Source organism: Tachyglossus aculeatus, chromosome 14 (genome assembly GCF_015852505.1).
Source record: "Tachyglossus aculeatus isolate mTacAcu1 chromosome 14, mTacAcu1.pri, whole genome shotgun sequence".
Lineage (NCBI taxonomy): Eukaryota > Metazoa > Chordata > Mammalia > Monotremata > Tachyglossidae > Tachyglossus > Tachyglossus aculeatus.
In genome coordinates, this window is record NC_052079.1 from 30,144,811 (window position 1) to 30,167,379 (window position 22,569).

The 22,569-nt window shown below is 40.0% G+C and overlaps 1 protein-coding gene across 4 annotated transcripts in view; it reads right to left on the minus strand.

Moving 5' to 3' along the window:
- The window catches only part of PPFIA2 (PTPRF interacting protein alpha 2), a 455,622-nt gene that overhangs the window by 173,906 nt on the left and 259,147 nt on the right, over window positions 1–22,569 (minus strand). For all 4 annotated transcript variants that reach the window (XM_038756973.1, XM_038756972.1, XM_038756975.1 and 1 more), the window contains one exon: window positions 4,159–4,260. In XM_038756973.1, coding sequence (XP_038612901.1) covers window positions 4,159–4,260 — 102 coding nt within the window. The remainder of the gene's footprint in view (window positions 1–4,158; window positions 4,261–22,569) is intronic.

Consider the following 22,569-nt stretch of genomic DNA (forward strand, 5'->3'; position numbering starts at 1 on the left):
AGTGGCGGAGTCTGGATTAGAACCCATGACCTTCTGACTCCCACGCTAGTGTTCTATACACTGCACCATGTCTGTGAAATGACCAGGGTCTTTGAGACCAGCCTGAGAACAGAAATAAAATCGTCAAAGCCCAAATCCTGGCAGCTGCTCCAGTTTGGAAAACACAGAGGTCGGTGGTAAACAGCATGTACCATCACTCAGTCCTATTATCAATGGATATAATGTTCGCTCTGCACGCATGGTTATTTCAAGCCCTTAGTACAGTGCTTTGCACACAGTAAGTAAATACGAATGAATGAATGTTTCCTAAATACAGACCTGTCCCACAGTAACTGGGCTTTGTTTTTTGAAAATGAGGTTGTGCTGTGGGATATATTTTCTGATTGATTTATATGTTACGTAGAAGGATCTGTTCCACAATCTCCAGAAAAGATGAAGTTCCACTGCAACCACGTGTACTTTAATGATAAATGTACCTAATCTACTGGTCAGTCTTTATTATAATAATTTGAGCCATAACACCACAATTTTAACTAAACGAAAAGCTGTGATATGTTCATGAGTCTGTGGATACTGCAGAGTAGAAACTTGTTTGGCTGATTGTGAAAGTGGTTTTACAACTTTTGTGAAGAGTCTGTGCAATTTAGGTTAAACCTCAGCCTTCTTATTTTCTTCTTAAGGCCCCTTGAAGCACGAAAATTTCCTCTGAATATTTTTGAGCATCTTTAAATGTCTCACCTCATTAAGATAGTTTTCTTCAATCACAGATACATGCTTATCTGCTTTCTTCAAATTGCAGTCAGACTTTTTAAACCTAAGATTTCAGAAGGTGTTGGAGAAATCATATATACCTCTTCATGTGTTTGGGCATGTGGCAATGCACTAGTATGATTATCAAAATGACCTGAAGCCCTGGCTAGGACATAATTCCTACTGACATCTGCCTCATTTCTAAATCAACTTTCCTCTCTAGTTCATAAACCTATTCTGTTACTACTCTATGTTTTTCTTCAATGCCTTGAAAAATGGAGATAAACTTTGGGGATAGATTTCTACAAGATTCATCAACTGTTAATTGCTGCCAACCTGCAAATACTTTCTTAGAACATAGTCTTCTTGTTCACCTCCTTTGTCTCAATCAATGATATTTATCAAAACTTATTCTGTGCATGCTGAGCACCGTACTTGCTTGGGAAAATACAATACAGTTGATAAACATGATCCTTCATTAATTCATTCAGTCATTTGCATTTATTGAGCTCTTACTGTGTGCAGAGCATTGTACTTAGCACTTGTAAGTGTACAACAGAACAGTAAACAGTCACATTCCCTTCTGTTTCCACTATTTCTCTATCCTGTTTGTTGAGTCCTCCTCCAACTCCCAATCCTTAACTGTGGGCATCCCATAAGGCTCTTTCCTAGTGTGAAAGCCCCATGGGACAGGAGAGGAAGGGTTGGGGGGTGGGAAAAGAGGGGAGAGGAGAAGAGGGAAAGAGGGGAACAAAGGGGAAGAAGAGAAAAGGGGGAGAGAAGAGAGGAGAAGACAAAAAGAGGGTGGAGAGTGGAAGAGAAGAGATAGAGAAGGAAAGAAGAGGGGAGGAGAAGGAGTTAAAGGAAGGAGTCAAGAAGCAAGAAGTAGAGAGGTTAGTAACTTTCTGTTATCACACTACCTTCACCACCTTCAATAGTCTCAGTCCCCACCAGCCAAGTCACCACAGTTTCACTACCAGCCCAAGATGGGTCAGCCGAGTCAGGGCCTTTGTTCCTTGAGAAGCTGTGGCAAAAGATGGAAGCCCTGCACCCTCCTCACTCATGATGGATCAATTCTATCAGCCTCCAGTCTCTCCGCCCTTGAGTTCACACTCCATTATGCTGGCTGGATCATCTTCTTGAAATGTTGCACCAAACACATATCCTTCCTCCTCAAAACCTTTCCTCTGCTTCAAGCATATTATCGCCCTCTAGACTGTAAGGTTGTTATGGGCAAGGAATATATCTGTTTATTGTTAGACTGTACTGTCCCAAAAGCTTAGTGCAGTGCTTTGCACACACTAAGGGCTCAATAAATACAATTGAATGAATGAATTATCCCCTTCCCCGGAACTCACGTCCTCCTGAAATCTGCCAAACCTGAATCCTAACCTCTTTCAAAGCACTCCTAAAAAGTCTCAACTTTTCCAGCAAAGTCTTTAATAATAATAATAATAATAATAATAATAATAATAATAATGGCATTTATTAAGTGCTTACTATGTGCAAAGCACTGTTCTAAGCACTGGGGAGGTTACAAGGTGATCAGGTTGTCCCACGGGGGGTCTCACAGTCTTAATTCCCACTTTACAGATGAGGTAACTGAGGCACAGAGAAGTTAAGTGACTTGCCCAAAGTCACACAGCTGACAACTGGAGGAGCGGGGATTTGAACCCCTGACCTCTGACTCCAAAGCCCATGCTGTTTCCACTGACCCACACTGCTTCTCGTGAAATCAGGAAATCAGTCTTTTCTGACTGATAACTAGTATCCCAAATTTTACTACTCCTTGAGTCACCTCTTGCACTTCAGTAAATAGTACTCTACTGTAGGACACATGGTTCTTTAGACTTAAGCCCCTTAAGGACAAGGAACATATCTTTCCTTATGAAGCAGTATGGCCTAGCAACATAGAACAGGAACCTGGGAGTCAGAAGGATGTGGGTTCTTATTCCATGCACTCGTCTACTGTGAGACTTTGGGCAACTCACTTCACTTCTCTGCGCTTCAGTCACTTCATCTGTGAAATGGAGACTAAGACTGTGATCCCCATGTGGGGCTGGGGCTGTGTCCAACCTGATTAGCTTGTATCTACCCCAGCACCTAATACAGTGCCTAGTGCATAGTAACCACTTAACAAATGGCATATTTTCTTTTAAATTACAAATGTTATTATTCATTAGGCCAACTCTTGCACTTAAGTAGACTGTAGTCTTCTGTTGAACTTATGGTCCTTTAGACTGTATGGTCCTTGTGGGCAGGGAAGAAAACTAACAACTCTAAGTATAGTATTCTCCCTCATGCTAGTACAGTATTTGACACACAGTAAGCGTTCAAAAAATACCATTCATTAAGTGCTTATCTGTGTATCCCCATTCACAACACTTGTAGATACATGTTTATTCCATTGATTTATTCAATTTTATGTATTCTGAAACCACTGTTTGTGAATATATGTCTCCCCGACTACACTGCAAATTTCTTGTGGATAGGAACGTGACTCATGATTCTTTTGTGTTTCCCAACCACTTAGTCAAGTGTCTTGTTTTCAGCCCATGCTCAATCAATATCATTTCTATTCTTACACACACTGTTGTAGAAACCTACAGGTCTCTGAAGCACAAGCCGCTGTGAGATTGTGAAAAATATTTCTGACTCACCTATGACAACTGCCGGCTAAATTGGAGAATTGGGGAACACTCCTGCCAGAGAGCCCTTCATTGACAAAGAATAAAATGACTTTTTAATGTCTAAAGAAGAAATGGCACAGAACCATAGAGCCATAGGATAGAGCACAGGCCCGGGAGTCGGAAGGTTATTGGTTCTAATCCTGGATTTGCCACGTGTCTGCTGTGTGACCTTGGGCAAGTGAATTCCCTTTTCTGTGCCTCAGTTACCTCTTCTGTAAAATGGTGATGTGAACCCCAGATGGGACGAGGACTATATTCAAAGTGATTTGCTTGTATATATCTCGGCCCTTAGTAGTACGGTGCCTGGCACATAGTAAGCGCTTAACAAATACCACAATTATTATCATAATTATTATTAAAATACATTAGAAGCAATTCGATGAAAATCACTTCTCAAAAATCTTCACAAGAAACCTTAATGCTTTAAATTATGAGACCCTATTATTTGCTTCCCATTTCCCATTTTCATTTAGTTGGAATGCTCAAACTTTGAGAAATGGAATAGATGACCTTCTGTAATTCAGTGGAAAGAAAATAATTATTTTGGTTAAAATAACATTTCATTATATCTGGTAAATTCCCTTTTAGGAACTAATGGCAAATCTCAAATGAATAAGTAAGTATGTCAATATTTGATTAATTTTGAAAGACTAGAACACAAAATGCAAAGCTAATTAAAGGCAAAAGAAACAGGCAAAAAACAAAAATTGCTACTCACTCTTGTATTGTTTCTTTCAGCTTTAAGTTCAGAAATTTCCTCTTCCTTTTCCAGCAATTGCTCCCTGCATGCACTTAACTCCTTGGTTAGAGCAGCAAATTCCTAAAAGAGAAAACATTTTAAAGGGGATTATCACATTATTCTCTATTAGGAGGGTCACTACCAAACTGAAAGGAAAATGCTTTTTAATATATCATGGATTACTAACTATAAAGAAGTTTGTATTTCCCTTGATAAAATATACGCTCTCTATAAAAAGCAGAGTGTTCGACACTCTGGCATGACTTTAGTCACGGAGAAATGATATTTGTGTATGTCAACGTGTCATTTCCGCATGCAAAGTCTGAGTAGCTAGGGATAAGGTTTTCTGTATTTTCTTATATGTAGGAAATCAAGCATTTTAAAACCACACACAATTTAATTGATAGCACAAAATGAGAAAATAGGAGTAACAATCCAACCTGCATAAATTATTCAATGAGAATGTATTTTTTATTTGTATTGTATTTATCAGAACAACATTGCATCACTTTTTCACCTTGACTCTAAAATAAACTTCTTTCTAGCCACATTTGAGCACGGTATCTCACCCTGATTAATCAATCAATGATATTTACTAACTGCTCCCTATTTGTAGAACACTGTACTAAGTGCTTGGGAGAGTACAATATCACAGAGTTAGCCAGACATGGTCCCTGCTCACAACGAGTTTACAGTCTAGAAGAGGAAAACAGTCCTAGTACTAAACCTGGATTATGTTCTACCTCAATTTTGGAATCAATCAGTCACATTTACTGAGCGCTTACTGTGTGCACAGCCTGTAACAAGCACTTGGGAGAGTATGATACAACAGAATTAGCAGATAGGTTCCCTGGCCACAATAAGTTTACGGTCTAGAGGTGGGAGAACAATCCTTGTCCTAATCCCCAACTATGCTCTACATCAGCATTGGAACCCAAAGTCTTTTTCAATTCAGACCTGTCCAAGAACTCCAGTTTTGATATTTTCTGTCCTGACCTGGAATGAGCTTCTTTATCACCTAATCAGGACAGGGGAAAAGGTAGGCCAGAGAAACAAGGGTTTTGTGGTTTATTATTGGATTTTATTATATGAAAAATTTCCTCTTGTGTTCCTTTTTTAAGTAAATTATTCTGAACGAAATATGATTGGTTTGGAAATAGACTCTCGGACATGTGCAATCAGAGATTTACAATTCTTCAAAAGGGTTTATGCAGTTTTCCTCAAACGTGGCCAAAGCCTTTACCTTCTTCTTCTGAATGCTCATTATAGTAAGTGCTTAACAAATACCAAATAATACTAATAATAATAATGGTATTTGTGAAGCGCTTACTATGTGCAAAGCACTGTTCTAAGCGCTGGGGAGGTTACAAGGTGATCAGGTTGTCCCACGGGGGCTCACAGTTTGAATCCTCATTTTACAGATGAGGTAACTGAGGCACAGAGAAGTTAATTGACTTGCCCAAAGTCACACAGCTGACAGTTGGCAGAGCTGGGATTTGAACCCATGACCTCTGACTCCAAAGCCTGGGCTCTTTCCACTGAGCCAAAAAGACAGAGGAGTTGAGATTGAGCTAAAGAAAGCTATTACAGCAAAATTAATACTAGACAGCATTTTATCTAGGCTGTAAGATCCTCGTGGTCAAGGAATATGTCTACCTCTGTTGTATTGTGCAAGTGCTTAGTAGAGTACTCTACACAAAGTATGCACTCAATAAATACCATTGATTGATTGATTTCCAGGAGGATGGAGAGGTCCATAGTGTGAAAGGCAGCCAACATTTCAAGCTGGATAGAGTGTAGTCCATTAGATTTGTCAAGATGGAAGTCACTGGCGATTTTGAGGATGAGTAAGGTGAATGCTTCACTTAAACTGTCAGTTTAAATAGTTGAGTTAATGCCACCATGACAAATTGATTTATTCAGGGTCTCGTGCTAAAGTGAAGGGCACTGTCTGAGGCAGAAGGCATTTCATGCAAAAGAGGCAGGTAAAAAAAACAGCAAAGTTGGTTGACCCGTAAATTCTCCCCGGAGAAAAAACATTCACTCAGCTTGTTTTTCAACCGTCTAAGATACAGCTTAGCATATGGCTCAGGATCACACTGAATTCAGCCTTCAGCATTTCAAAGTCACTAAAATACAGCCCAACTGAAATGCCCTTTCCATGTATATCTTTTTGGGCTATGTTCCAAAACAAAATATTTTGTATAACTTCTCTTTAAAATAGAAACCTCCTGGCACTCTCTCTTGATTTACATTTCAAACTCAAATACATATATTTCAAACTCATACATATGACCACGCACCACGTGTGTGCGCGCGCGTGCACACACACACACACACACACACACACACACAGAGTTAAAAAGAGACAATGACGCAGTTGTCCTCAAAAATGGAGCCAGTGTTTGTGAAGTTCACCTACAGGCTAAATGTGGTGTTGAAAAGGCAATTAACAGTACATGGATTCCCAACCACATTGTGCATACAAAAAGATGTCTCTTTATTATGCTGCCATCTACATTGTTTGAAGCACCTGCTGCTGTTCCTGGCATTCACATATTTCCAGATATCACCCACAATATATTTCTACACACACACAGACACACAGCAGATGCAGAAGGTGGAGGGAGTAGATGAAAAGAGGGCTTAATCGGGGAAAGCCTCGATTTCAATGAACAATTTTCTAAGGTATTTATTAAGCAGCTACTTTGTGTAGAGCACTGTACTAAGCACTTAAAAATTTGAAAGTGGGACAAGTGGTATATATGGAGGGGAAGGGAGTTCCAGGCCATAAGGAGGATGTGGGAGAGTGTCAGCAGCAAGATGCATGAGATTGAAGTAGAACAAATAAGGTGCATCATGAGCAGACTGGGTTGTGGGAGAAAATCAGCCGGGTAAGGTAGGAGGCCCCTTCTCAGAATCACATCTGGAGAGTTTTCAGTACTCTGCCAGTCACAGATATGGGAGGGAGAGTGAAGAACAGGCATACCCATACCATTCTTAGCTGGCCAGTGGCTAGTGAGTGGACCTGCTACAAATCAAAACTCACCTGTGCTGGAAAGTAATGGCATGGGAGAGAGTTGAGGGCAGAAACTCAAGTTTACTGCACAGAAGGAGGCAAATGGTAAACCATTTCCATATTTTTACCAAGAAAACTCTATGGATACACTACCAGAATGATTGCAGATGGATGTGAGGTGTTCTGGGAGAGATATGTCCATGGAATCACTATGGTTCAGAGACAACTCAACAGCATATGACAAGACAAAGGTAGGAGGGCCAAGCTCATTGAGTGCTTTAATGCTGATGAAAGGCCTTTCTGTTCATGGGAAGATGAGGGCTAAACATTTTTTTGAGAAAAGTGATCTGGACAGCTGAGTGAAGTAGGGATTGGAGTGGGGAGAGAACCAGAAAACAGGGAGATCACCAAGGAGGCTGATGTAATAATAAAGGCGGGATATGATGGATCAGGATAGTACCCGTTTGGATGGAGATGAAAGCTGATTTTATCTATGTTGTGAAGGTAGAACAGGTAGGATTTGACAAAGATTGAATGAGAGAGATGAGTCTAGTATAATTCCAGGATTATGGGCTTGGGAGATAGGAAGGAAGGTGGTGATGTCAAAAGTGATGGGACAGTAAAGGGTAGGAGAGGGTTTGGGTGGGATGTTCTGTTCTGGACATGTTTTGTTTGAGGTGTCAGTGGAACAGCCAGGTGGACATGTCCTGAAAGCAGGAGTAAATGTGAGGTTGCAGAGGAGGAGAGAGGTTTTGGCTGGAGAGGTAGATTTGGGAAACATTTGCATAGAGATGGTAGTTGAAGCCATGGGAGTGAAAAATCCTACATCTTCTCTTTTGGGGGTACTTGAGTCACTCCCACCATGCTTACTCCAAAGCTTTTGTGTTTCCCTTCCAGGTTGGTATAAAGCCTTGTGAACATCTTGAGCCCCATGGTGGAGAAAAGTTATGTACTGGAACGTTCAAAGAGATATAAAACCATCTGGTACCATATTAAAACTGGATAACTGGACACCATAAGTAAGCACATATGTAAATGTATTCTGTTATGGCATGAGAAACACACATCAAGCTTGGTGATGTGTCCTTCCAGTTTGTAAATCATTTTCTTGCCTTTCTGAGAGTTTTTTTTCTACATAAAACATTGTTTAGGAATGTCTTTGCAGTCATCACCAATTATGGAATTAATTCTTGTAAGCAAAATAATATGCATAAAGTGTAAGAAGCAGTCCCAGAGCACATTTATTTTGGCTCTTAGTTATGAGTACTGAAGAAAATTACTTCTCAAATAACTTTTCCCAAGACAAAGATTTTAAAACAGCTCTGCTCTTAAACCTTATATCACAGACTGCAAAGGAAGAAAATCAACAGGAAAGAGCATGCCTTGTGCAAAGACTTGACCCATATTTTTTATGGGTGATCTTTCTCATGACAAATGTGAAATTTTGCATGATTCACTCAAAAAATTTGATAGGTCTTTCTATTCAAAATTCCCAAGAGTTCTTAATTTATTTTAATGCACATGTTTAAACCAAGCACAATCCCCTAGGATTTGAATGTTCACTAGATAGGAACAGCACAAAAAAGTGTGTATGTCATGAAATTAAGAGCACTGTAATGCTGTTTCTTGTTTTTTTTTCCTGTTATGTACTGGCATGTGCTGCTAATGACCTCTGCTCTTGCGTTTGCCTCCTAGATGTTTAGAACTATGGGGAAGCTGTCATCTGTCATTATTGGATGAAACAGCAAAGCTGTATGGTCAGTCATAGCTTAGAAGGCCTAAAGGTAAAATCTTCTGCATAATACCTTTTGACAAGCACAACTGCACTCTTAGTTTGTACAGAAGTTACTGAGCTAAGAAACCAATTAAAACTAACCAAAAAAACCCTCTTGTAATTGAATAGAAATGACTATTTGTACCACAAGCAAGATTTTCATTCCAAATTAACTATACTCAACCTGCACTATAAATATAAATTTACTTTCCCAAGGAAAAATCAATACAAAGTCTCATTAGTCACTTTGTCTTCACTGTGGATAAATGCACCTCGCCATGACCAGCCAAGCTCCAAGACACTTTGGGGAATTTCTAGTTCAAGCCATATATGCTCTGACCTGCTACACCCAAACCTCAACATAACATAAGCACTTAGTAGAGTGCTCTGCATACAGTAAGTGCTCAATAAATACGATTGAATGAATGAATCACTTCTTGCCTAAAGAAACCCAAACTCTCCCTTCTGTCGGAGTTTTATAACTCATCTAACAAATGTCTTTTTCAGCTTCCATGGAGAAAATCAGTATCTCCAAAAATACCTATATTGCATTAGACAATAAATTACAATAAATTAGCAGCTTGCTATTCTATGACTCCCACAAGACTTCTGGGAAATCTCGGCTGGTTTGGTTCTTTCATCCAAACACTGGTTCACAATCCACCACTCTCATCCCCATCCTCTGAATAGAGGGCATATCTGCCTGTTGAGTGTTTACAGCAATCTGACTGGTGGGAAAATTGACCTGTTGAGATCCTTTACTCCACAGAAACTGCTCTCTCAAAGGTCGACAATGATCTTCTTTCCAAACCCAACAGCCTTTATTTCATCCTAATCCCCAGTGATCTTTCAGCTATCTTCAATACTGGACCACCCCATTCTCCTTGAAATATTATTCAACCTTGACTTCACTAACCCTGTTCTGACTTTGTCCTTCTCCTATCTCCCTGATGCTCCTTTTCAGTCTCTTTTGCAGGCTCCTCTTCTGCCTTCCACCCTCCAACAATGGGGGTTCCTGAAGGCTCAGTTCTGGAACCCCCTGATATTCTCTATCTAAACTACTCCCTTAGAGAATTTATTCACTTCTATGGCTTCAAATACCAGATCTATGGTATGATTCCCAAATTTACTTCACCAGCCCTGACCTCTCTAGTTCTCTGTAGTTTCCCACTTCCTTCTGCATTCTGGACATCTCCACCTGGATGTTCCACTGACACCTCAAACAAAATATGTCCAAAATGGAACTTATCTTCCACCCAAACTATGTCCTTCCCTTGTCTTTTCCATCACTGCAGACAATACCACTATCCTGCCTACCTTACAAAATCATAACTTTGGCATTATCCTCAACTTATCTCTCTCAATCAACTCACCTATTTACTCTGTCACCAAATCCTGTCAGTTTTACCTTCACATCACTAAAATCTTCAGAACCTGTCCTTACCTCTCCATCCACACTGCTACTATGCTGATCCAAGCACTTTTCATAGAAACAGCATGGTTGAGCAGATAGAGCACGGGCCTGGGGGTCAGAACGTCGTGGGTTCTAATTCTGTCTCAGCCACATGTGTGCTATGTGACTTTGGGCAAGTCATTTCTCTTCTCTGTGCCTCAGCTCCCTCATTTGTAAAATGGGGATTGAGACTGTGAGCCCCACATGGGACAGGGGCTGTTTCCAAACCGATTTGCCTTTATCCACCCCACTGCTTAGTATTGTACTTGGAACATAGTAAGTGCTTAACAAATACCACAATTATTATTATTATCCTGATGTGAGTACTGCCTCAGCCTCTTCATTGACCTCCCTGCCTCCTGCTTCTTTCTCTCCAGACCATATTTCACTCAGCTGCCTGGATCATTTTTCTAAAAAAAATAAATAAAAATTCAGTCCACATTTCCCTACTCTTCCAGTGGTTGTCTATCCACTTCTGCTTCAAAGAAAAAATCCTTTCCATCAGCTTTAAAGCACTCTATCAGCTTGTCCCTCCTAATAATAATAATTATGAAGGAACTTAAGTACTTACTATGTGCTGTACTAAGTGCTTAGGTGGATACAAGCAAATCGAATTGGGCATAGTCCCTGCTCCACGTGGGGCTCAGTCTTGAGACATTTTACAGATGAGGTAACTGAGGCCCAGAGAAGTGAAGTGACTTCCCCAAAGTCATACAAAAGACAAGTGGCAGAGACCCAAAACACTCCCTTTGCTCCACTAATGCCTACTTACTCACTGTTCCTCAATTTCATCCATCTTGGGGCCTCACCCTTGCCCATATCCTCCTTTTGGCCTGGGACTTCCTCCCTCACCATATATGACCAACCACCACTATTTCCAGTTTCAAAGCCTTATTAAAATCACATCTCTACAGAGAGACTTTCCCTGATTAAGCCCTCTTTTCCCTTACTCCCTCTCCCTCTGCAATGCCTGCACTTGGCTTCATATCCTTTAGGTCCTTGATATTCACCTCACCCTCAGCCCTAAACCATTTTTGTACATATCCATAATTTATTCTTTTTAATGTCAGTTTCCCCCCTCTAGACTATGAGCTCCTGGTGGGTAGGGAACATGTTACATAATATGGTACTGTATTCTTCCAAGTGCTAATTACAGTGCTCGACACATAGTACACATAGTAAGTACTCAATAAATTTGACTGATTTACCTCCATCTAAAGTGTGCACGGACAAGGACAACAAATTAAACTTTTAATTATACTACTTGCCAGCAACTTTGGTAAAATGCCTGGTGGGAAAGTTCAATGAGAAAAGCAACTAATCAAGGACATTTACTGAACACCAAGTGAGTGCAAAGCACTGTAATAAGCATTTGGAAAAGTACAACAGAAGACATACCTTCCCTGCCCTTAAGAAACAGTCACAGGAGACTGCCGGAGAAAATTATTTATAAATAATGGAAAGAGGTGGGAGAACAAGGTTGTTGGAGGTTGAAGCAATGCGAAGTGGCTGAATCAGTAACTCAGTAAGTATAGATTTCAACTCTCTTTACGTATTCCTCTTTCCACCACTGCAAAAAAGCAGTAACAGGGTTGGCTAATGGATAGGGCAGGATCCTGGGATGCAGAAGACCTGAGTTTTATTCCCGGATCTGTCACTTGTCTGCTGTGTGAACTTGGCTAAGTCACTTCACTCCTCTGGGCCTCAGTTCCCGCATCTGTAAAATGGGGATTAAGACTGTGAGCCCCATGAAGGATGTGGGCCTGACTACCTTGTGTCTACCCCAGAGCTAAGAACAGTGTCCAGCACATAGTAAATACTTAAATACCATAAAAAAATAAGAAAGAGTGGGTGAAGGTAACAAAATTTGCCATTTGCAGAATCTCCTCATCTCTCTCACATCCTGTCCACCTTCTCACAAGGATGCCAATAAACAGTGAACTGATTCCTCTAGACTGTGAGCTCATGGTGGGCAGGAAACGTGTCCGCTGTTGTATTTTACTCTCCCAAGTGCTTAGTACAGTGCTTTGCACACAATAAGTGCTTAATATATATGATTGAATGAATGGATGATCAGGAGAGGCAGAAAGGAGGAAAAGAAGAGAAAGAAATGAGATACCATATAATCCTTATATTGGGTGACTAGCCCCTTAATAAAATGGAATCTTGTATGTACTAATAGCATTGACTGATCCCCAAAAAAGTGACTCAAATGCTGCACTCCCCACAAATGACTGTTACATCCAGCATAAAAAGACAGATGCATCCAGAACATTATCAGCGATTAGCAAGAGGAGATTATGGAGCATATCTGGCCTTCTTTACAATATTAATCACTCGAAGCCACAAACACATAAACCACAGTGATTTGAGAACTGGCACATCTTCATTTCACCAACTTTGAAATAGGTTCTGTGAAGTTCATTACACTTAATTTTGTGGCGTCAGAAGAATAGTTACTGTCATCTAAGCGTGGTAGCCAAGATATTCATTCAAAATATCTAATCTATAACATCGCTCCATTTCAGTGGGAAAGGAGGAGGCAGGGGAAGCCCACGCTTCAGCCTTCAATCCACCGGCTTGCTGAGCCACTTCAACAGTAAACCCCACTGTGGTTATCAAGGGTCTCATTCATTCCCAACCCACTTTGCTCCATTCCTTAAGGAAGGACAGAAGAAGAGGTAGCACACCTCTTCCAGAAGGAAGCACACTGGAAAGGCCGTCAGCTGGGGTGGTGGTCTCTGTGGCTTTGACTGCTAGTCTTAGAGCCTTGAAAAGCTCCCATCTCTGCTTTCCTAGGAAAAGTAACCCGGCTGCTTTTAATTTACGTCCTCATCTCTTACGTTGATTTTGTTTGTACTGTTCTATTTTCTTTTTTGAGGAGCAGTATTGCCTAATAAGAGCACCGACCTGAGAGTCTGAGGTCCTGGATTCTAATCCTTACTCTGTCATGTGTCTGCTGTTTAACATTGGTCAAGTCACTTAACTTCTCTGTTCCAGTTACTTTATCTGTAAAATGGGGATTAAATCCTACTCCCTCTTACTTAGAGACTGAGCGCCCATATGGGACAGAGACAGTGAAGCAGCGTTGCTTAGTGGAAAGAGCACAAGCTTGGAAGTCAGGGGTCATGGGTTCTAATCCCAGCCCCACCACTTGTCAGCTGTGTGATTTTGGGCAAGTCACTTAACTTCTCTGTGCCTTAGTTATCTCATCTGTAAAGTGGGGATTAAGATTTGTGAGCCCCATGTGGGACAACCTGATAATCTTGTGTCTGCCACAGTGCTTAGCACATAGTAAGCACTTAACAAATACCATTATTATTATTATTACTATTATTATTGTGTCTACCTGATAAACTTGTTTCTACCCCAGTGCTTAGAACAGTGCTTGGCACATAGTAAGCACTTTACAAGTACCATAATTATAATAACAATTATTTCTTCTTAAATGTTGTTTACCTGTGTCCTTTAACCCTTTGGTCTTAGACCATGAGCCCCTTGAGGACCAGTAACCCTGTCTAACTCTCACCTGTGTACTATCAGTAAGTGCTTAATATGATTATGACTCTGACTACTAATATTAACCTTCTGACAGAATTTTAAAGCACAAGATTATTCTACTCTCCACACGCACCGACATTTCCTGCCCACTAAACATATATAATTAGTACTGATCAGTACTTTTTCAAATAAAAAAAGTTTCATTTAATAAAAAATGCAATATGTGAAATTTTGATACGGATATTAGCACAGACTCTAAATAAACGACCTCAGAAAAATAGTAAAATTGTAACTCAAAGATCTATAATTTCTAAAATTAATTTGACTGGGATTAAAAATCCAAAAATTGGTTTTACTAAGAATTTTTTGTATATATTTTATAAATTACATTTAAAAATATCATTTGGAATATATATTTTATCAAAATGAATGTTCAACCCCATACTATTTTTAGGTTTCTAAGTGGTTTGAGTGTCACCTCCATTCTTTGTTAAAACCAAATAAAACAGTTGCTTTTGTTGAAAAAGCTTAAGTGACCACTAAATTCCAATGTAAATTATTCATCAAGAACTAATGACAGATAAACCATCTATGAAAAAAAATTCCTGAAATGAAATAAGAGTTTAAATCTTTAAGCATTCCAATGAAGAAATATCATGGTTTGCTTCCCTCAGTTGAATATCGAGACATATGGGACTTATTAGAGCTCCAAATCCTAAGGTACGTTTACATAATCGCTTGCCCCAATGGGTACTGAACAGAAAATAGGTCAGTCACAGAATCACTTCCACTTTAACAATGTGTTGGCAGCGCAAACCAATGTTCCATATCTCTGACAGGGTAAAAGTAGGAGGCATGTTTAACATGAAGCTGCATATTAATTATAAAGACTCCAGCATCTGGTTAAGCAACACCTGCTGTGGCAAAAGCATGCCCAGTAGCATAAAACTGTTTTCATGTGAATATGAAATTATGGCCTAATGACTCAAAATGAGAAGCAGTGTGGTATAATGGATAGAGCACCAGTCTGGAAGTCAAAATAACCTGTTTCTAATTCTGGTTCTGCCACTTGTCTGCAGTATGAACCAAGGCAAATCACTTAACTTTTCTGTGCCTCAATTACCCCATCTGCAAAATGGGGATTAGTACTCTGAGCACCATGTGGGGCATGGATGGTGTCTAACCTGATTAGCATATGTCTACCCCAGTCCTTAGTACAGGGCCTGACACAGCAACAAAAAAAATATCAGTAGGTAAAGTAAAAGTTTCCAAGTCAGCCTAACCATCAACTAATACCTTAACCAAAAAGGATAAAAAAGTACTGTTTATGCCATTTATTAAGTGCTTACGATATGTAGCACTGGGGAAAGGTACAAAATTGTAACTCAGACAAAAGAACTCACAATATAAATTAATGAGAAGTTGAACAAGGGAAGGTAAGGAAAGAAATAGGAGAGTAAATACGGAAAAACAAGTCAATCTTGGCAAGGTGCCAAGACAGGCCAAACAAAAACTGAACCAGAGAGCAAATACAAGCATTTAAGTACCAGTGGATAGAGCACAGGACTGGGAATCAAAAGGACCTGGGTTGTAATACTGACTCTGCCATTTGACTTGTCCAAGGTCACAAGCAGACACTTTGCTTCTCTGGGCCTCAGTTTCCTCATCAGTAACATGGGGATTAAGACTGTGAGCCCCATGTTGGATGTAGACTGTGTCCAAACTGACTTCCTTGTATCTGCCCCCATACTTAGAACAAAGTCTAGCACATAGTAAGTGCTTAATAAATACCATCATCATTAATCATTATTATATTATATCATAGTATATTATATATTATATTAACAATAATAATGATGATATTTGTTCAGCACTTACTATGTGCAAAGCACTGTTCTAAGTGCATTATTATTAACAATGTTAATAATAATAATAGTGATAAAAATAGCCCTCCACAGAAGAAGAGCACAAACTTTTCATGTCACACTTTTTTTCTTTTTTGGGGGTAGAGAGTGATGGTTTGGGGAGGAGCTTGCCCTCAGGGCACGAATGAGGATGCTGATGCTAACATTACGGATCATCGATCCTTCCCAACCATTCCAGGGATGCAGTCTGATGGCATCACCCCAGCAAACTTCCTGAAACTTTGTTTGCCCAATCTGGCCTGGAAAAGGAAAGGGAGAGAAAAATTCTTTCCTGAAGAAGAGCTGGTATGTGAGCCCTGAATCCAAGGGCAGGGAGTAGTGGCTCAGGAAAATATTATTTTTCCAGCAAGTGAAAATGAAAGGGCTAAATTGCATCTATAGTGTGTACCCTAGCTTAGGCTGCAGTCATCTTCAGTGACATTTTTCCACTGTTGAGCCAAATGGGGATGACTATATGGCAGCTCAGTACAGTCAGGACTTTGTCTATAATAATAAAAATAATTGTGGTATTTGTTAAGCACTTACTATGTTCTAGGCACTGTACTAAGCACTGAGGTGGACACAAGCTAATTCATCCAATCACATTTATTGAGTGCTTACTGTGTGCAGAGCATTGTACTAAGCACTTGGGAAGTACAAGGTACATCCTACAAGTACAAGTACATCTCCAGGATCTTCAGTGACCTTAGTATTAATAATAATAATGGCATTTATTAAGAGCTTACTACATGCAAAGCATTGTTCTAAGCGCTGGGAGGTTACAAGGTGATCAGGTTGTACCATGGGGACATTCAGCAGAGAGAGCAGCCTCCAGTTCTTGATGTCCTTCTTTTTATGTTTCTGATGTAAAAGTGAGGATGCCCTGTATCTTTATTCCCACCATCCCACACTTCCTACAGATCTGTCCAATGCGCTCCCCAGAACATCTGCACCATCTGCTGCTTTTATTACAAAGTCACCACCCCTTCTGCTCCAAGAAGCAGCGTGGCTTAGTGGAAAGAGCACGGCCTTGGGAGTCAGAGGACGTGGGTTCTAATCCCAGCTTCACCACTTGTCAGCTGTGTGACCTTGGGCAAGCCACTTAACTTCTCTGTGCCTCAGTTACCAAATAAGTAACGTAGGGATTAAGACTGTGAGCCCCACGTGGGACAACCTGATTACCTTGTATCTGCCCCAGTGCTTAGAACAGTGCTTGGCACATAGTAAATGCTTAGCAAATACCATTATTATTATTAGCAGCAGCTCTATTTTGAGCAAATGTCATTTTCTTTCCCTTAAAAACACTTTGTAATACTACCCAGGACTCCTTCCCTGAGCAGCTTTTTCCTTCAGTGTCACCAATACCCACTCTTCCTTCCTCAACTGGGTACAATCCAAATCAATTTATTTTTTGAGCACTTACTATGTGCAGAGCATTGTACTAAGTGCTTGGGAAAGTACAACACAACAGAGTAGGTGGAAACATTCTCTGCCATTCCCTCTTTTAAGCACTCCAATTCTTCCTTAAATGCTTCCCTCAGTTTTTCCTTGAAATTGCTTAACATTTGTTGGTCTTGTTCAGAACTACTGAGGTTTGTTTGTTATTGTATTTATTAAGCACTTACTATGTGTCAAGCACTATTTTATTTATTAAGTGCTTACTATGCCTCACGTACTATACTCAGCCCTGGGGTAGATACAAGTTTATCATCTTGGACAAGTCCCTGTCTCGTATGGGGCTCACAGTCTAAGTAGGAATGGGAACAAACATGGAATACCCATTTTTCATTTGAGGAAACTGAGTCACAGGTTAGGTGACTTGCCCATGGTCACACAGCAAGCAATTGACAGAGCTGGGATTAGAACCCTGATCCTCTGACTCCCTCCTGGGCTCTTTCCACGAGACCATAATGCTTCATGAGGTTATGAACTATAGCATTTAACATCTGCACCTTTCAAAATATACATTTACTATCTTCTTTAAGGTACCTTGCTTTGTCCCTCTTTCGGATGATCAGATGATTATCAGGTGACATGTGAATCAACATGGCATAGTGGAAAGAATGCCAGCTGGGGTGTCAGGAGACCTGGGTTCTAATCTCAGTTCCATTACTTGCCTATCAGTGACCTTGAGCAAAGTTACTTATCTTGCCCTCCATTTCCTCGTGTGTAAAAGTGGGGGTAAAATACCTGTTCTCCCTCCCGCTTAGACTGGAAGCCCAGTATGAGAGCGGCTTTATCCAACCTAATTATTTAGAATCTAACCCAGTACTTAGAATGGTGCGTGGCACGGAATATGTGCTTAACAAATACCACAATCAATATGATCTTCCAAGTTTCTTCCTAGAGGCAGGGTGACCTAGTGAATAGAGCACAGGCCAGGGACTCAGAGGTCATGGGTTCTAATCCTAGCTCTGCCCCTTGTCTGCTGTGTGACCTGAGGCAAGTTACTCTACTTCTCTATGCCTCGATTACTCATCTGTAAAATGGGGATTAAGACTATGAGCCTAATGCGGGGCAGGGACTATGTTCAAACTGATTTTGATTCCTGAAACTGAAACTGATTCCTCTCCCCCTCCTCCCCCTCGCCTTATCTCCTTCCCTTCCCCACAGCACCTGTATATATGTATACACGTTTGTACATATTTATTACTCCATTTATTTTACTTGTACATATTCTATTTATTTTATTTTGTTAATATGTTTTGTTTTGTTCTCTGTCTCCCCCTTCTAGACTGTGAACCCACTGTTGGGTACGGACCGTCTCTATATGTTGCCAACTTGTACTTCCCAAGCACTTAGTATAGTGCTCTGCACACAGTAAGCACTCAATAAATATGATTTAATGAATGAATGAATGAATGATTTCCTTGTATTACCCCTCAGTGATTAGTACACTCCTGATGCTCCTGATGGATTCATTACACCTTTCCACTTTAATTTACTGGTTGCCAGACTCCACCTGAGAGAGCCTGGTTCAGCCTCCCTTCTTCCATTTCTGTACCCCACCTGTCCTTCCACACCACCTTCCTTCATCTTTTCCGCCTGCTCTTTCAATCGCTGATACTCACCTGGCCCCTGGTTCTAGCTGGGGGAAAAACAGAATGGGGTAAGGTGTCTCCATCTCTTGAAGAACCAGATCACAATCCTTCTACTCTTACTGCTTTTCTGCTTGTAAACCCATCCCATCCCTGCTCAGTTTCTGGGTGTTGCTAGCTTCTCCTTGTCGTCCCTTTGCTCTGTGAAGTCTTTCAACTCCTCCCTAGAGATGCTCTTTCCATGCTTTCTCAGTTTACAAAGCCCAAATTAGAAAGCAAGAGCAGCTCTCTTCCACCTTTCCTTGACCCCTTTCTCTCACAGCATTCAATCAATTCAGCACTCTGAATCAATTTGCCACACCTAGAGAAGCCACAATGCCACTCTTAGTAATGTCCTAAAGCTTAATATTTCACAATCTCTTTTTGGTAGGCATGCTTTAAACACTTGCCATGTTCAAAGCATCATAGAAAGTTCTGGGATGATAGTAATAATTGTACTACAATTATTTGTTCAGCATTTACAATCTACCAAGCCCTGGAGTAGATATAAGATAATCAGGTCAGACACTGACTCTGGCCCAGACGGGCCACAATCTAAGTGGGAGGGAGAATGAGTATTTAAAACCCATTTTACTAATGAGGAAACAGGGGTGCACATAGTTGAGTGATTTACCCAAGGTTATGTGGCTGGCAAATCATAATTATTATTATGAGGAAGAGAGATTGTGTCCAATCTAATTTCATTGTATCTACCCCAGAACTTAGTAAATGCTTTTCTACACAGTAAGCACTAAACAAATACCAACATTATCATTATCATTATTTATGACTGTTAATTTCTTTATATAAGAAGAGATTATTAAAATAATTCTTCCTATTCCTCTAAGTATGAATTTTTCATTGGCAGCACTTTGCTTCTTTAAAATGTTTGGAGGAGCAGAATGATTTAAACACTATTACATCAATTAGTACTCAGTTTCTAAAATCCAAGCCTTTATATAAATGTTCTTTCTCACTTGCATTCCCTTAAATTGAGAGAGTATGTTTCAATAAAAGAATGTATTTGTATACACGCACACCCACACACAAGCACATGAATTCAGGAAACTCCTCAGAGTTGGCTAATTCTTGTTAAAATTGTTGGCAATTTCAGCCCCTTTAGCACAGTGGCTGAAGCTGTGCTGAATTGTGCATGAAGTGGTTATGAATCTAAAATATCACCACTGTTATTCAATGACTAAGGGTTGAAGATTACCTATAACAGGATAAACAAATCTCCTGATTCGGTTGAGCAAATTATAAGGATGACTAGGGTATGATCAGCATTCTGAAAGGGTTCAGAGAGCTGATGGATAGTGTGCTTTCAATTTTGACTCAATTGGCTCCAGAATTCTGGAGCAGTAATAGTCTTAATGAACATTTCTAGGCAGACACATTTACTTGGTGGTTTCCAGAGCTTAAGCCTATTAAGTGTCAAGTATTTTGTTACTAGCTACTAATTCAATCTAGCAATGTCTTTGTGGTTCTTCTGTGTGTCTTTTGTTGTAGAGATCATTGCTGCTAGGCTACATTTTGTTCTGAAGATACACTGTAATTCAGAGATGGCATCAATGAAGCTTCCAAAATGGATTCAAATAATTTGTGAGTTGCACCCACATCATTTGACAGCAACAACAACTTATTTCACAACTGAGGCAGAATTGTCTAGTGGTTACAGCAAAGGCCTGGGAATCAGAAGGAACTGGGTTCTAATCCCGGCTCTGCCACTTGTTTGTTGTGACTTTGGGTAAGTCCCTTAACTCCTCTGTGCCTCGGTTCCCTCATCTGTAAAATGGGGATTAAAGCTGTAAACCCCATGTAGGACGTGGACTGTATGCAACCTGATTAGACTGTATCTACCTCAGGCCTTAGATTAGCGCTGGCACATAGCAAGCACTTAAATACCAGAAAACAAAATAAAACAAAAAAAACCTTCTGCTCTAACAACTGATGGTTCACAAAGATACTGTTGAAGGATTTCTCAAGTCTGACAAGCTTATCTGCACCAACTTGATATAAATTCTTTATTTTGCTAAACTTCTCCAAGCAGCTTAATGCAGTCATTCATGGCTAGAGTTTGTCTGCATCTTTGAAAGTCCTGTGAAAAAAGCATTGAGGTTCTTATGTTGTTCCACGAACTCCTTCTGAGTCTAATGTTCGGTGATGACTATGACCTCTGGCAATTATTGCTTAATTCCAATGTAATTTCTGGAGAAGTAGGAAAATAGTGTATTCTTCATGACACACCTTGGAAAACTGTGGCTAGATCTTACTGGCAACAGAATATTGTTACAACATAATAATTTACACAACCAGATCTCTCACTATTGTTTTGAAAGCGAAAATAACTGTGGCATCTTTGTGGTCCTGTGGCATCTTTTAAGTTTCGATTGTTAAGGAAATGCCTTTGCAAGTGTTTAAATAATTTACCATCTCATTGCTTGCAGATGCAAATGTGCCAATAGACAAAAGAGCTTTCTTGTTTTCATGGTTATTTAGGAGGATGATTTTAAATGTTGGACTGAGGACACAGCTGCAAATTTTGGCAAAAATCTCTCTTCCTCATATAGCTTTTTGCCCAATATTGGATGGTGTGTGATTTTTGGGTTTTTTTAATGGTATTTGTTAAACGCGTACTATGTATCAGACACTAAGTGCTATGGTAGTTACAAGATAATCAGGTTGGACATTGTCACTATCTCACATGGGGCTCACTGTCTAAATCCCCATTTTACAGATGAGATAACTGAGGCACAGAGAAGCAAAGTGACTTCCTCAAAGTCAGACAAGAGACATGTGGCAGAGCCAAGATTAGAACTCATGTCCTTCTGAGTTCAAAATATGGACGAAGCATCAGAGCAAGATGCCCTCCTCCTTTGCCAAAAAAAAAGTGTTCACAGAGACTAGGGTTCTCTTTGCTAAGGTAGAGGGTCACAATGTCGAGAATCTCCTCAGCACTGATGAGTGCACATAGTCTTTTAACTTGTTCTGATTTTCTCAAGAGCAGTACAAGGTGTCACCAGGGGTTTGATGTTGCTTTGGTTGCTTAGATCATATTTCCAGTCTTCACATTGAGTCAATTTCTAACATAGTCATTTTGGTCCTCCTTGTCACCATAGTAACTGTATAATGGCACTACCCGCTTACTTCTCCCTCATATCGCAGTCACACTATTCGGCTTTTTCTCCTAATCACTCTAGTTCTTTTTCCTAAATTTTATTGACTTTATCTCACATTTTCCTTTGAGCTTGGGGACAGCTCAGTATCTTTCTTCATTACCGCTCACCTAAATAGGGGAAGGAGAGTATGCAATATAAAAATAGGTAAAAAATTCCACAGTCCTTTTTCACACAAGTTGTTGGGTAAAACCCTTGTTATCTATGAGAACATACCTTCTAAACAGAAATGGCTGAGTGATGGCTAAAGCAAAATCTAAAAGTTCTAAGAAATTATACTTCAAATTATGGTGCTCAAACACTAAGCACAAGAGGGTCAACAAATCACCTCAATCACTAGAAATTGTGACACTCTACAGGGAACATTCTCTACTTATCATCAATATCAAATTTGAAACGTTTGAGATTGCTAAGCATTTGACACCCATCATCCAAAGGAATGTTAATTAGTATTAACTACAGGTTACTGGTTATAGTGTAGCAATT